This window comes from Panulirus ornatus, chromosome 14 (genome assembly GCF_036320965.1).
Source record: "Panulirus ornatus isolate Po-2019 chromosome 14, ASM3632096v1, whole genome shotgun sequence".
NCBI classification, from domain to species: Eukaryota; Metazoa; Arthropoda; class Malacostraca; order Decapoda; family Palinuridae; genus Panulirus; species Panulirus ornatus.
The window spans coordinates 62,940,132-62,956,487 of record NC_092237.1 but is presented as its reverse complement, the minus strand read 5'-3'; the positions used below and the strand labels follow the sequence as shown (position 1 = coordinate 62,956,487).

General features: G+C 40.9%; 1 protein-coding gene across 4 annotated transcripts in view; it reads left to right on the top strand.

The window, feature by feature from the left end:
• Positions 1-6,700: 6,700 nt before the first annotated feature.
• The window catches only part of IntS8 (integrator complex subunit 8), a 59,742-nt gene continuing 50,086 nt past the window's right edge, over positions 6,701-16,356 (top strand). The window contains exons 1-5 of one of the 4 annotated variants that reach the window (XM_071670146.1): positions 6,783-6,837; positions 8,390-8,547; positions 11,504-11,601; positions 12,037-12,110; positions 13,774-13,889. In XM_071670146.1, coding sequence (XP_071526247.1) covers positions 11,520-11,601; positions 12,037-12,110; positions 13,774-13,889 — 272 coding nt within the window. In that variant the 5' untranslated portion in view covers positions 6,783-6,837; positions 8,390-8,547; positions 11,504-11,519. Of the gene's footprint in view, positions 7,551-8,389; positions 8,548-11,503; positions 11,602-12,036; positions 12,111-13,773; positions 13,890-16,356 lie in introns of all 4 variants that reach the window. The other 3 variants (XM_071670144.1, XM_071670147.1, XM_071670145.1) reach the window with 3 other exon arrangements.

Here is a 16,356-nt window from a genome sequence, read left to right as displayed (position 1 = left end):
AAAGCAATCGAGCATTTCAGTTTAACTTTAGTGCCTCACCATACAAGAGAAAGTATCAGCGCCTCATCACGACAGGACCAGCAGAACCTTACCATTGTAGATGAATCACCAGAGCTTTCCACCGCGGAAAGCACAACTCAGCGTATCTCAGTGTCAGAAATACCATCGCGTACGAGAAGGACCACCGACGCCTCACCATACAGGAAGGACCCGACGCCTCACCATACAAGAGGAACCGTCCCAAAGGACATCAGTTAGTCCAGGAAGTGACGCCGCAACAGGTGCCATCATCGTCCCTGCGGATTTGATAAGCCGGCACCAACATCACCACCTCTTGAGTTGGTCTGTTAGGTATATCCTCCTGCAAACTTTACGCTTAAACGCTCAGAAATTCAATCAAGTCCTTGATCATCGTCCTGTGAGGTGAGTGAGAGCTTTAGTGGCGATGAAGACTGTCAACACGAGAACTCCACAGTTAAGAGGAGGATGCTAACCATCTGTCTGTTTCCCACAATCAAGAGTATTTCATGAAGCAATATCAATCTCACTCACCTTTAAGTGAAATCAGTTATGATTTGGATGGCAGTACAACCTTCGGTGCGAGAGCATCCCTGTTTGATCATCGTTTCCTCTATAGGAGCACCCCGAGCTGGGACATATCCTTCACACCAAAAAAGAAAAAATCTCCTTCAGACGTGCATCCCAACAACCAATATTATTCTTCATATACCTCAAGGGAAATAACCTCTCTCTCTCTGTCTCTCTGTCTCTCTCTCTCTCTCTCTCTCTCTCTCTCTCTCTCTCTCTCTCTCTCTCTCTCTCTCTCTCTCTCTCTCTCTCTCTCTCTCTCTCTCTCTCTCTCTCTCTCTCTCTCTCTCTCTCTCTCATTCTCTCTCTCTCTCTCATACACACACACACACACACATACACACACACACACACACACACACACACAAGATTGCTACATTGTGCTTTAAAGTGAGTTCCTTTCACTTTCTCAGAGTTGCTCCTTCTTTGTCCCTCAGTCAATTCTTCCAAAATTTGTATTTACTTTTCCTCCTGTTTTCTTTTTTCATTTTCATGATCCTCTCTACATTTCCATTAATGTCCAACCTTGATATAGACTTTTGTCTGTGACTGAAGCATTCACTGTAAAAAGAGAGAAAAAGAAAATAATACAGACGCTCCTGCTAACGTTCACCATACACCGCCCATACTAACCCTCAACATACACATAGCACTGCTACACATATTCATTCATTAGAAATAAGTAAATTGGATTGTTGTTCTTATCATTTCTAATGCACCAATTTCCTCCTTACAAAAAGCAGTGTTACCAGTCCCTCCTTCCCTCCCGTCGGGTACCATCAGCAATGTTACCAGTTTTCCCCTACCAACAGCACTGCTACCAGCTCAAACACCTGCAGCTCTACATTTTCTAAAAACACCAGGATATAATCAAACGTACACTGCCTTTCTCATAAAGAACAAGTAGCATCTTAACAGACACGTTGAGAAATAACATTTGTTATCATAATACTGTTATTCTTGATAATGCGCAAAAAGAACAAATGAAAAAATCAATAGTTCAACCGGCCATTATGACTACAACTTGTTCATCCATATCACAGGATCACAACACCAGTACATTCGGCGGACGGTCACCAGACCTACATATCTTGCTTGTTCGGCTTCCCGTTCCAGCTCATCCCTCTTCTCCAACTCCCTCTCCTTCCCCAGCTCCCCCTTTCCTTCCCCATTAACCTACTCCTTCGCCTACATTTCCAAGGGTGAATTGGGTGGAGGCACAGATAGATGACGCCACGTAGGTCAGCGTCAGGTTCTGGGGTCGAATTTCCGATCGCAGCTGAGGGTGGGTAAATTCCATGCTCTGATTAATTGCGCGTCCGGAGGCTGCCAGCACACACACACCCACCATCAGATCACCACATAATGTTGCTCTAATTCATCTGGGTGGCTGAATAGTTTGTTGTTCTGATTAGTACACTGGTTTGTGATCTAACTAGACGAACGGTTCTGTTAAGACTGGTTGTTTGGATGATTTTTAACTGGTACATTGGCTCATGTTGTGACTGGTAAATTGATTCTTCCTCTGGAGGGAAGACAGTTTGTTTTCATGACTTACAAAGTGGTTGCTGCACTGAATGATGCCGTGATGTCTGTTCTGACCAGTAAAGCGTTTCTTCTTCTCGTGTTAAAATACTTTTTGCTCTCTGGTGACTTATATGTGCAATGGAACCTATTCAAAATATGGATCACATTCTGATAATTTCACATTTTCTTCAGCTTACTTTCTCTACACTCTTTCCCCTTCAAACATTCTTTTTCTGTATCCATCAACATCCAACACTGAAAAATTCCCCATTCTGAAATACTTTTGTCTATCCATCATCTTTCCATCAGGATATGAACATGTTTTATTCCCGACCAATCATTCTTATTTCTTTATTCAGTTCAATTCAGCTTCTTGACTGCGGTGAAATACATTAACAAGACGTCACACAGGTTAAGTCTATGGATTTTCATTGCAACATCCTTCTATATTCATTTATCGTTTCTTTGACCTGCGATATTTGACGATAGTTATATGACACAAAGCTGGTTGATATCGTGTGATATCTCCCACCTTTCAAGAAATTCTGCTGAGTGTCGGAGGAGTTCCAGGCCAGATGAAGTAAAAGCATAGCCTGTGATTCCCTTGGCAGCAACATGCTCCCCAGCGAAGTTAAAGAGTAACAAGGTTTATGGTGAGTAAAAAGGAAAACTTCATTGGCAGGACTTATGGAGAGGATCAGCCATGCAGGGTCATAGTAGCAGAGAAACAGTTGGGGACTTCCAGACAACAACTACACGGAGAGATTAATGTATTACCATCAGGGCAAGTGCTTCTCTCTGCTGGACGCTCCCCAGGCTGGCAGCGACAAATGCTACTTACTTGTTCCAATGTGTTACTGTATTAGTAGTCTCTCTCTCTCTCTCTCTCTCTCTCTCTCTCTCTCTCTCTCTCTCTCTCTCTCTCTCTCTCTCTCTCTCTCTCTCTCTCTCTCTCTCTCTCTCTCTCTCTCTCTCTCTCTCTCTCTCTCTCTCTCTCTCTCTCTCTCTCTCTCTCTGAGTCTCGCCCTTGTTGCTTCATGGTCAGAGGAATTATGAGCCAGTTTTAAGCGTCAGTTTATGCACCAACGAAACACATTCGTTTCCATGCACGACAGAAACAATAAATCCAACAACATGCCTGAATGGTTATCCTCAGGTACCGCAAGAGCTGTACGACGCAGAAATATACTCTACAAGCTTAAGAAATCAGACTATGACTTAAGTAATGCAACTCAGAATAGCACAGTTAAGAGGAAACGTAAGAAGACACATCAAGCAAGCCAAGAGAGAGTTTGAAGTAAGTATTTCAAGAGATAATGATTGATATGATTCACCATTCATTACAACTCTTTGCTTCCTATCACGTAACCAGGCCAGGCTCCTGTTAAATCATCTATGCAACCAGTAATCCCCAAAGCCAGGACTTCCACATCCACACACGACACTGTTGAGGGTAGGGCAGTGTCCATGTCCACATTACGACGCCGGATGGATTGGACGGCATAAGGACACATGCTACCAGCATCAATAATGACTTGGAACGAATACTCAGTCCAACACTGTGAAAGCTGGAGCTGGTGTTCCAGCGTGATCCATCACCTACGCAACCTAATGGCTTTCTCGTGTCGATCGATGTTTATTTATGTTTTGGTCATCATGTCAACTTTTCACTGTTTTCTCTGTCTCACATTCCCATTTTATCTCCATCAACATCTTGATATCGCCGACAAAATAAGCTCAAAATTGGCAGTTGCCTGTTAGTCTACCATGGGGCCCGAGACATGGTCCGTGTCGCAATATGACCACTGAGAACAGGGATAAGATAGAACAGAATAATCAGATCCGGTGAAGAAGAGCGCCCGAGATGCCTGAATGATGAGAAGAAACATTCTGTATCCAGTATCAATCAACCAAGCATATCAACATGGGGAATGAAGACGATAGATCAGTGGCTGGAGTGGTATTAGATCCTTTCACGTTATTTTCTCTCTCCTCAACCACTCTTTTCCGTCCGCCTTGATGGTGCTTCTTTCGTGTGTGTGTGTGTGTGTGTGTGTGTGTGTGTGTGTGTGTGTGTGTGTCACACATTGTATCTATTTTTTGAATTATGAAGAAAAGCTCTCACAGCAGCTTGTTGGCATCTACAGCGCCACTGTGGAAGAGAGAAGCTGCATGCTTGCTAGATAATCATGGTATAGATTATATATATATTCATTAGCTTCCTGTTTCACAAAATGTATCGTGACAAGGGCTACTAGTAACCTTGGTTAACACAGACGAATATTACAGCTGCACGTGCTTTAGCTATGAATATGCCATCCGCACTGTCTGGAAAGAAAAGAACTACTTCAGAACAGTTGGAATGCAGAAGTAGCTTAGTCATACATACATTAAACCCCGTTTTCTGTGAGAGCAAGCTGTCTGGGCTTCATGGAACTACTTCAGGGGTAAGACTGGCGGCTGTTTTATATCTGTTAACAAACTAGAATTATGTGTCCGTAACGAGGGTTGTTACACGGCAAGTAACGAAGTTGATCACACTCAGTTAGTAACGAGGATAGCCACGCTCGGTCATTAAGGGTAGCCACACTCGGCCAGTAACAGGGGTTGTCACAGCCAGTAACGAGGTTTGTTACACTCAGTCCGTAACGGGAGTTTGTCACAGCCTGTAACAAGATTTCTCACACTCAGCCCGTAGCAGGGGTTGTCACACAGCCAGTAACAAGATGTGCGCCACTACTTTTGATGCACCATCAATAGTGGTGCATCAATAGTTGATGCACCACTGCTGTTAGTGGACCACTACTGTTGGGTTTATCGGTAAACCACTTATGTTGCAAGTAAATATCATGTGTACACGTTCCAGTCATACAAATGGCGAGCTACAGTGAGTTGTCACCCTCGTATAAGAACCTCAAATGCATGCCCTGCGGAAGAAGACCTAAATACAGACCTGCTGGTGCTTCCCCACACAGCAGGTAAGCAAAGTTGTCAGCGTTGGATTAATCGTCTTGGAAACGCAGGATGAAAAATGTCTGGTAACAGTGGTGTGTAGCCAGCTGCAGCACTGCCGGACACCATGCTATGATCATGACACGAATGTCCGGCGGGCGTGAAGCGCCTGGCGCCAAGTTGGTCTTGAGGTCCAGCTGGGCGAGGCTGGTGCAAGACGGACAGCCTCAGACACAGGATGCTAGTGTTGTCTCCGGGATGTGTTGCCGCTAGGAGGGATTTAGTCCCCTGTTTCTATTATCTTTCTTGTCATTCCTTCTACTACTGCTTCTGCCGTCGTCAGAGAGAAAAAGTAACAGTATATCCTGCTTCCACCACCGTTGCACCAGATCCGCAAATTTCTATTTCGTAACGCATAATTAGCCGAACGTGTGACGGTAATGGTTACTGCCTCCTCCTGAGAGAGCAGCATGCATTGGCCACGGAGGCCTTGGGTGGCGCCGCTCAGGTGTGGTGCAGACGGTCCTCCCGTCATCCATCTTTGTGGACCAGGTGATGACGGCTGACTCCCGCTGACTCATAAGGAGTAAGGCAGCGGAGGACAGCGACAGTTTACCAGGGAAAGAGATTAACAGAGTGACACATGAATGCAGTGTAAAGACATATATGAAAAGTCTCGGAGAAAAATGGGAGGTTGGAAGAAAGAGGGCGATGCGAAGAGACAGACGAGAAATCAAGACATATATATGCCTGTAAATGTTTTATGTGTAGATGTATATATACACAGAAGCATACGCTCCGTATCTCTCCTTCCCATCGTCTTGCCCGCTATATTCCACTCAACGAAAAACAAAATCATAGTTTCTATCATCTCAACTTGTGCCGCCCTTGAACGTCATTCTGTTGCTGTATATCCATCTTCATTGTCAGGTTTCGGAGGTGACTGAAGTATGTTTTTAACATTCCAACACCTGCAGTCTCTTTTTTTTATTACTCCCCTCAGAGATATAGACACTTCTCTGCCGTTCCCCAGACTCAGAGCTGTAGACACTTCCCTAACGTCTCTCAGATACAGATGCCTCCCTACTATTCTTCAGAGACCTCCTCAGATACTTCCCTACCGTTCCACGAATCTGTAGACACCTCCCTACCGTGCCTCAGAGCTACAGGCACTTCTCTGCTGTTCCTCAGAGTTGTAGTGACTTCACCTTTCAACTCTCTTTAAAGCCATTCTCTCTCTCTCTCTCTCTCTCTCTCTCTCTCTCTCTCTCTCTCTCTCTCTCTCTCTCTCTCTCTCTCTCTCTCTCTCTCTCTCTCTCTCTCTCTCTCTAAGTGAGCAGAATTATCGCCACCTGCTGAGAAAGAACTGGTATAATTTTTTCATTATATCAAAATAGATTGACTGTGACCACTATCAAAGTGCAGAAAAACAGATGTGTACCGCAATGAGATAATGAAAAGCAATAAAAGGAATTAAGACATGAATAGATGGAAGTGAATGCAAATTAATTCAGGTGGAAATGAATACATATTAAAGAGAACTCACAGTTTTAAATGATTTTTCAGTTTTAATTATGTGCACTAGTTTTCACTTGTTCGTGTTCCTTATATGTAGTTGCTGCTCTATCCTTTTACCAAAGTCTTTGCCTATTACCGCGAGCGTTGGCTGAGTGTGGTTGCTGGATTACCGTCTTACCATTAATGATCGCTGGATGTGGTTGCTGCTCGTGATCGTTCAATTCATAAACAACACAAACAAAAGTGACTAATGTAAATATTATCATAGTTCATAGTAATCCCAACTCCTGGAATTTAATTATGCATATAAGGCAAGAAGTAGAACTAACTTACAATAGTTGTAAGTTAGTTAGTCCATTGGTTTGAATGCAAATCTCTGTGGCAGTCGGATATTCATGGGTATGTGGGTTCGTATTGTACTATTGGGTGACGCGATTTTAACATAAAGATCTCTTAATGTCAAATGTTCGTTATTTTGCCGATTTGTCGTTGCCGATGGCTCAAATGATATCACTGATGCCGATATCGGTTTTTTCTTATATTCATGAATACATTTGTCAGTCTCGTATTGAGTTTTTTAGCAAATCCCGACAAATATATTGTCTAATGAGAAAAGAGATGAATTTTGATTTTATAGATTATGAAGAGTCAGCAGAGAACTGTAACCTGTCGTTATCTTGATGTGCAAGGAAAGTGTTAAAACGTCAAACCAATCACCCTTACCCATCCTTGCTCATAACCCTGTCCTACTTCAGCTTGCTCCAAAGATGAGTGACAGTTTAAGAACTTAGAGCAAGAATCCTGAAAAAGTTAACGATAACATTGGCATAGAACCGTTTGACCCTTATGTGCTAAGTTATCAACATGTCAGTTGGCAAAATAACTTGTATGAAAATTTATGAATAGTTTCATTATAATCTGTAAAACTTTATTCCAACTACAAGAATTACTTGAGAGTTTGGTAGGTGAGTGGTATTTTGTCTCTTTTCTAAAACAACAGATACTTTACTTTACCTTTACCATACTTTGTCGCTGTCTCCCGCGTTTGTGAGGTAGCGCAAGGAAACAGACGAAAGAAATGGCCCAACCCCCCCCCATACACATGTATATACATACGTCCACACACGCAAATATACATACCTACACAGCTTTCCATGGTTTACCCCAGACACTTCACATTCCTTGATTCAATCCACTGATAGCACGTCAACCCCGGTATACCACATCGCTCCAATTCACTCTATTCCTTGCCCTCCTTTCACCCTCCTGCATGTTCAGGCCCCGATCACACAAAATCTTTTTCACTCCATCTTTCCACCTCCAATTTGGTCTCCATCTTCTCGTTCCCTCCACCTCCGACACATATATCCTCTTGGTCAATCTTTCCTCACTCATTCTCTCCATGTGCCCAAACCACTTCAAAACACCCTCTTCTGCTCTCTCAACCACGCTCTTTTTATTTCCACACATCTCTCTTACCCTTACGTTACTCACTCGATCAAACCACCTCACACCACACATTGTCCTCAAACATCTCATTTCCAGCACATCCATCCTCCTGCGCACAACTCTATCCATAGCCCACGCCTTGCAACCATACAACATTGTTGGAACCACTATTCCTTCAAACATACCCATTTTTGCTTTCCGAGATAACAGATACAACAGATACATTTGAAAAAATTTAATTTCAACCCAAGAAACCCAGCATAGCATGCTGGTTCAAAAGAGAGACAATTTTAGCCCAAGAAATTACACTAAACATAGCCATACATAACCTAATATTTGTTAGAGATTCCTACAGGTGAAATAGTTGGTAGGCAGCAATGACGAGGGAGGTATATCACTAGTAGTACCCACCACGGCGTTGAGAAGGTTACTGATGGCTGCGTAGTGAGCCAGCACTTTAGTGGTTATCAAGTTGTACTCCTCTGACCCAGTAGCTGATTAGATTTTCCTGTGGTAAGTACAGTGCGCTAGCCCTGCCTTTTGGCAAAATAGATAGAAGCAGTAGTTCGGAAGATTTAGGCATTTGGGATGAGCATTAGGTAAAAGTAGGTAGAAGGAACATCAGGTAGGAGCCTCTGAAAACACTGCACTAGAGTTCCCCTCTGATTGTGGCCTGTTAAGATTGAGACACTAAAGGCGAAGAAGCTGCACTGGAGTTCACTTATTGTGGAGACTAGTATCATGACCCGCTTAAGGGAGTTCCAGGTGGGAACAGGCATCAGAGATATAGGAGTTTTATGAACTATGCAGAATCCATTAATTTGATTTTCAGTTGATGTTAGAATTACCATACCTCCAAATCTGAATTACATTGTAAATGCTAATGTATACATTATGAACATTTTGTATCACAGAGGGAATTTTGTATCGTAAAGGGAGAAAGTAATGCAGAAACAACTAATACAATCAGAAAAATACATATCTATTGAGTCTTTATGTATAAGAAAAGTGACATAGAATGATGCTGGTTAAATAAGATGATGTTGAATAATCATACAATATATAATATAGTATAATACAGTAAAAAAGAATTTGAGCAATTTGGTCCTGAACATATGGGAAGGTGAGAGGCATGCAAGGAATAGAGTGAATTGGAACAATGTGGTATACCAGGGTCGACATGCTGTCAGTGGACTGAACCGGAGCATATGATACGTCTGGGATAAACCATGGAAAGGTCTGTGGGGCCTGGATGTGGATAGGGAGCTGTGGTTTTGGTGCATTATAAATGACAGCTAGAGACTGAGTGAACAAATGTGGCCTTTTTTGTCTGTTTTCTTGGTGCTGCCTTGCTGAAGCAGGGGGTAGTGATGCTGTTTCCTGTAGGGCGGGAAAGTGCCAGAAATGGATGAAGGCAAGCATGAATATCTGCATGTGTATATATGTATATGTCTGTGTATGTTTATGCATGTATATGTGTATATATGTTGATTTGTACATGTATGTATATGTGTGTATGAGTGGATGGGCTGCTCTTCGTCTGTTCCCTGGTACTACCTCGTTGACCTGGGAAACAGCGATCAAGTATAATAAGAAAATGATAATGATGTAATATTATATAATTGTGATAGTGATGATTGTAATGATAATGGTAATAATGGTAATAATTAAGAAATGATTATGATAACACTTAGTCATAGTAGTAATGCAGTGAATACGGATATGCCGATGTATCCACATTCTGTTTTGCTATTAGTATTTCATGCATACCCATAGCTTCTGGCTTACAGATAAGGTGATAAAAGTATGTATATCAAGGAATATGTGAGGTTGATTAATATAAAAGCAGGTAAAGCACATGCAAATATCAATGGAACCTATTTAAACTTCACCTGACCTTGCGAAGTGGCCTGAAATGGGAGATGAAATATACCACTGATACATTTGTCTCCTGATAGGGATTGCATGGTCACTCACTTTTGTCTGTTTGCTAACATGCACCTTTAAGTGTGACAAGTATACTACAAGTAGAATGCTGTATTAAACATTTAAATGAATCTTGGCTGTTATGAAGGTTACATAAGTTCCGATGGTTGTTTTTGCAATTGTATTACCTACTTTTGCATTAATTAAATGTGCAATTTGTTAGATATATAACTATCACCATATTTTTCTATATGATAGATAAAATAGAATGGTCCTTCACAAGTATTTCTGTAATTACAATGTCAGTGTACCTTATAACTTGTTTTGTTCACCTCTCTATTTATTCCCACTTGGATGAAGTCAATGTATAAGCTGATTGTGATTATATTTTTTCTTATTTACATAATTTTCTTCTCTTCAATAACTATATTCCCTATTAGAATATTGTAATGAGAATTTGGACTAGGATATTAGATAGAGGCAGTGGCTACAGGTATGCTCAGAATATGAATAGGAAAGCAGAATGTGGGTACATCTGCATACTTGTAGCTGCTGCCTGAAGATATTAATGATGGTGATTATAATGACAATAATAATGATAATGATTATATTATCCTTGGGCATAGGGGAGAAAGAATACTTCCCCCGTATTCCCTGCGTGTCATATAAGGTGGCTAAAATGGGAGGGAGCAGGGGGCTGAAAATCCTCCCCTCCAATTTTTACTCTTCCAAAAAAAGGAACAGAGAAGGGGGCCAAGTGAGGATATTCCCTCTAAGGCTCAGTCCTCTATTCTTAACACTAGCTAGCTAACATGGGAAATGGTGAATATGTATGAAATGAATGATAATGATGATGATGTGGTAGTGGGAAGGGCAATGAAGATCAAGGAAAATGTGGATTAATTATTATAAAAGTGGATGGAATGCTGTAGAAATCAGCAGAACCAATGCAAACCTTATCTAACTTTCTCATAGCAGAAATATATCATAATTTCAATATTTCAGTTCAAATATACTAACATTGATGGCATTTACTAGTGCCACCTTATTGGCAATTTTATCATGTTGCACTGTAGAAGAAAACTTAGTATGAATATTAAAAATTGACATGATATATGTCAGAGCAAAGAAAATAACAGTACTGAGAATGCATTGAAAAATTAAACAAAGTCCAGCAGGGGTCCTTGGAGGAGGGCTCTTACCCACAGCACCAGTGGTGTGCAGGAAAGTCTTACTCACAGCACCGGTAGTGTGCAGGAAAGTCTTGCCAGCTAATTCAATTGACAGACTTAATCAGGACTGCTTACTGCATTACTGATTATCTTTATCAACTACACCAATTTAACACTTACAATAGCTCAGTAAAGTTGCTACCTTTAAGTTATGAACAAGGGAAAGTCTTATGTATGGATCATGTAGTTTCATGTTCACCTTCTCTGTTGACCTCCCTATCTATGTTTATAGGATTTTTTTTTAACCTTTAAATTTCTGCTTGACCTGTAATAGGAAGATTCCAGTTACTAATTTATTGGAGTTTCTGCAGATGTTGAAGAATAAGTATGGCTTCAGAATCTATTGCATGGTTTGAGTTTCTCCTAAATCCAGCATTACTGGAGTCCCATCTGAATCAGACCTACCCTGGTGAGTCTTTATATTCAGACTAGAAATGTAAAGAGGTAGTTAACATATTGTGGTTTATTTTTCATGTGTATGCACAATGTGCACAAACACCTTTTCTGTGTGATATCCAATTGCGTCATATATATATCTTTTGTCTGATAGCACTGTCTACAGTACTTTGATATAAGGGTTTCAACACCAAGTATAGTGGCATATTGGTAGATTTACTTTAGGCTGGTTTGCCTCAAGTTCACCCAACTATTATTGGTATAATTAAAGAATTAAAGGCAATCAAATAAATGCCAAGTACACAATACTTGTAATGAATGAGATGAGAGGGTATCAAGATGACAGTTGAACTATGACTTTATTCTTCTGGTTATCAGTCAGTGAAATAGGAATTATGAGTAAATATATTTCCAAACACCTATTGTAAAATCAACATGTTGTTTTCAGAGCCATCTGCAATCAATCTAATCATCCAGTTTATATACAATAGCATCAAGAGGAGTGATGGGGGAAATAATGAGGTTAGTATATATATATACTGAGTGTGAACGAATGTGGCCTTTGTTGTCTTTTCCTAGTGCTACCTTACACGTGCGCAGGGGGAGGGTGGTGCCATTTCATGTGGTGCTATAATGCACCAAAACCACAGCTCCCTTTCCACATTCAGGCCCCACAAAACTTTCTATGGTTTACCCCAGACACTTCACATGCCCTGGTTCAATCCATTGACAGCACTTCGACCCCAGTATACCACATCGTTTCAATTCACTCTATTCCTTGCACGCCTTTCACCCTCCTGCATGTTCAGGCCCCGATCGCTCAAAATCTTTTTCACCCCATCATTCCACCTCCAATTTAGTCTCCCTCTTCTCGTTCCCTCCACCTCTGTCACATATATCCTCTTTGTCAGTCTTTCCTCACTCATTCTATCCATTTGATCAAACCATTTCAAAACATCCTCTTCTGCTCTCTCAACCGCACTCTTTATTACCACACATCTCTCTTACCCTTTCATTACTTACTCGATCAAACCACCTCACACCACATATTTTCCTCAAACATCTCATTTCCAACACATCCACCCTCCTCCACACAACTCTATCTATAACCCACGCCTTGCAACCATATAACATTGTTGGAACCGCTATTCCTTCAAACATAACCATTTTTGCTTTCCGAGACAATGTTCTCGCCTTCCACACATTTTTCAACGCTCCCAGAACGTTCACCCCCTCCCCCACCCTGTGACTCACTTCCACTTCCATGGTTCCATCCACTGCCAAATCCACTCCCAGGTATCTAAAACTCTTCACTTTTTCTCCATTCAAACTTGCCTTCCAATTGAGTTGTCCCTCAACCTTACTGTACCTAATAACCTTGCTCTTATTCACATTTACTCTCAGCTTTCTTCTTTCACACACTTTACCAGCTTCTGCAGTTTCTCACCAGAATCAGCCACCAGTGCTGTATCATCAGCGAACAACAACTGACTCACTTCCCAAGCTCTCTAATCCACAACAGACTGCATACTTGCCCCTCTCTCCGAAACTCTTGCGTTCATCTCCCTAACAACCCCTTCCATAAACAAATTAAACATGTATTTTAAGCATGTATTTCATGTTTTGTGAAATAATATTACATTGGATTGTGGTAACACACAGACAGCATACAGAAGTTTAAAAACATTTGCTGGCAGAAAATGTTCATTACAAATTTCTGCTAACTTTCAAAATATCTTTTGTCTAATTGTTTTCTGTGCAAGGGGCCTATAAACTAGTCCTACTGTTATTTTCTTGCAAAGTTTGTTTTTCATTTCAACAAAAATGAAGTCAGCATTCTCAGTGGCTGCAACTATGGGATTTAGATAAGCTTGAACAGAGAGCAAGACACCATCACTTACTTTGTTTTCCCTGCCCTTATTAAACAGTGTACCCTGAAATTAGATATTCAGCGAGGAAATGTCTTTTTTTTTTCTGACCAAGTTTTGGGAATGGCTGTTATATCATAATTTTCTTCTAATGCTGTTGTCTCAAACTCTGAGGTTTTATTGCATATACTTGAGGTGAATTCTTATCCATGCACCTCACTTTGAAGGCTGAAGCAGTGTTTGTATAGCTCTGCCTATGGTAGAGAAATGGTTTTTCAACCTTTGAAACCTACATTTTTGATGTATCTGTCCTGCAGGTGGAGACAGTTGACATGTCCACGCAGGAAAGTAACAAGAAGAAAAATGCACTGTCTGTTCTTGCTCTCAGGACAGCAGCTCATCTGAATTGGAACTTGGAGGTCTTTGAGCAGAAGTAAGCTTACATTAAACATTTGTAATATGTAATAACGGCTGTGCTTAAAAAGTCCTGCTCAGAAAACCATGATTTAGATATAGAAGACATTGCAATTGGTCTGTGTTGCTGTATGGAGATAATACTAATCTGTCAGGCGAAGCAGAATTGTTGATCAATTAGGTATGCATACAGCAGGAAGTTAGTTAAAGCACATACCAGGAGTAAGGTTCTCATTTTTAATAAAGTCCGTCTCAGTATAATATGATTTTAAATTGTGAAGAAACTGAACCTATGCTGGAGTTAGTTTTTGAGAATTTTTGTTCCCTGAGAATTTATATAACAAAGCAGAAATTGGGGATACAATTGGTACAAAAAAAAGACTTAGGAGTGCTTAGAGAACCTTGGTATATTATTTTTTAGAGTACATTATGCTAGAGGTTAGGGTATTGCAGTGCTTTTTTTATTTCTTATGGATAGGTTCGCACCCAACATTAGGGAATGGATGCACATCCAACCTTAGATAAGAATTGTAGAGATGGATGAGAGGAATTCCATACATAAGAATTAAGAGAACAAATAGTTTAAAGGAAATGATTGTGAAAGTCATGTAGAGTGAGAAAAACATTAGGAGGGTGTTTAGATGCTTGTATTACTTTGACAACTTAGACTTTGGTGTTATGAAAAATTAGTGTTAGAGTTTCTGAAAGTATGAAGGAAGGGAGCATATGAAGTGATAGGCTTATCAGTATTTCAGCAGTAATGCAAGAATTTAGTGGAAACTTTATGTTTGTGAGGGTAAGTGATTCATTAATGTAAATTATTTTCTGAAAAATAAGTTTTTCTTTTCAGTATGAAAAGAGATTGTGGAATATTTTTAACTTGGGATGAAGGCTAGCATGAATATGTACATCTGTATATATGTATATGTCTGTGTATATGTATGTATATGTGTATATGTTGATATGTATATGTATGTAATGTGCATGTATGGGTATTTATGTATATATATGAGTTGATGGATTTGTATGTAGCATTTATGGATCTGGAGAAGGCATATGATAGAGTTGATAGAGATGCTCTCTGGAAGGTATTAAGAATATATGGTGTGGGAGGCAAGTTGTTAGAAGCAGTGAAAAGTTTTTATCGAGGATGTAAGGCATGTGTACGTGTAGGAACAGAGGAAAGTGATTGGTTCTCAGTGAATGTAGGTTTGTGGCAGGGGTGTGTGATGTCTCCATGGTTGTTTAATTTGTTTATGGATGGGTTTGGTAGGGAGGTGAATGCAAGAGTTTTGGAAAGAGGGGCAAGTATGCAGTCTGTTGTGGATGAGAGAACTTGGGAAGTGAGTCAGCTGCTGTTTGCTGATGATACAGTGGCTGATTCATGTGAGAAACTGCAGAAGCTGGTGACTGAGTTTGGTAAAGTGTGCGAAAGAAGAAAGTTAAGAGTAAATGTGAATAAGAGCAAGGTTATTAGGTACAGTAGGGTTGAGGGTCAAGTCAATTGGGAGGTAAGTTTGAATGGAGAAAAACTGGAGGAAGTAAAGTGTTTTAGATATCTGGGAGTGGATCTGGCAGCGGATGGAACCATGGAAGCGGAAGTGAATCATAGGGTGGGGGAGGGGGTGAAAATTCTGGGAGCCTTAAAGAATGTTTGGAAGTCGAGAACATTATCTCGGAAAGCAAAAATGGGTATGTTTGAAGGAATAGTGTTCCCAACAATGTTGTATGGCTGCGAGGTGTGGGCTATGGATAGAGTTGTGCGCAGGAGGGTGGATGTGCCGGAAATGAGATGTTTGAGGACAATATGTGGTGTGAGGTGGTTTGATCGAGTATGTAATGTAAGGGTAAGAGAGATGTGTGGAAATAAAAAGAATATGGTTGAGAGAGCAGAAGAGAGTGTTTTGAAATGGTTTGGTCACATGGAGAGAATGAGTGAGGAAAGATTGACCAAGAGGATATATGTGTCGAAGGTGGAGGGAACGAGGAGAAGTGGGAGACCAAATTGGAGGTGGAAGGATGGAGTGAAAAAGATTTTGAGTGATCGAGGCCTGAACATGCAGGAGGGTGAGAGGCGTGCAAGGAATAGAGTGAATTGGAACGACGTGGTATACCGGGGTTGACGTGCTGTCATTGGATTGAACCAGGGCATGTGAAGTGTCTGGGGTAAACCATGGAAAGTTCTGTGGGGCCTGGATGTGGAAAGGGAGCTGTGGATTTGGTGCATTATTACATGACAACTAGAGACTGAGTGTGAACGAATGGGGCCTTTGTTGTCCTTCCTAGCACTACCTCGCACACATGAGGGGGGAGAGGGTTTTTATTCCATGTGTGGCAAGGTGGCGATGGGAATGAATGAAGGCAGACAGTATGAATATGTACATGTGTATATATGTATATGTCTGTGTGTGTATATATATGAGTACATTGAGATGTATAGGTATGTATATTTGCGTGTGTGGACGTGTATGTATATACATGTGTAT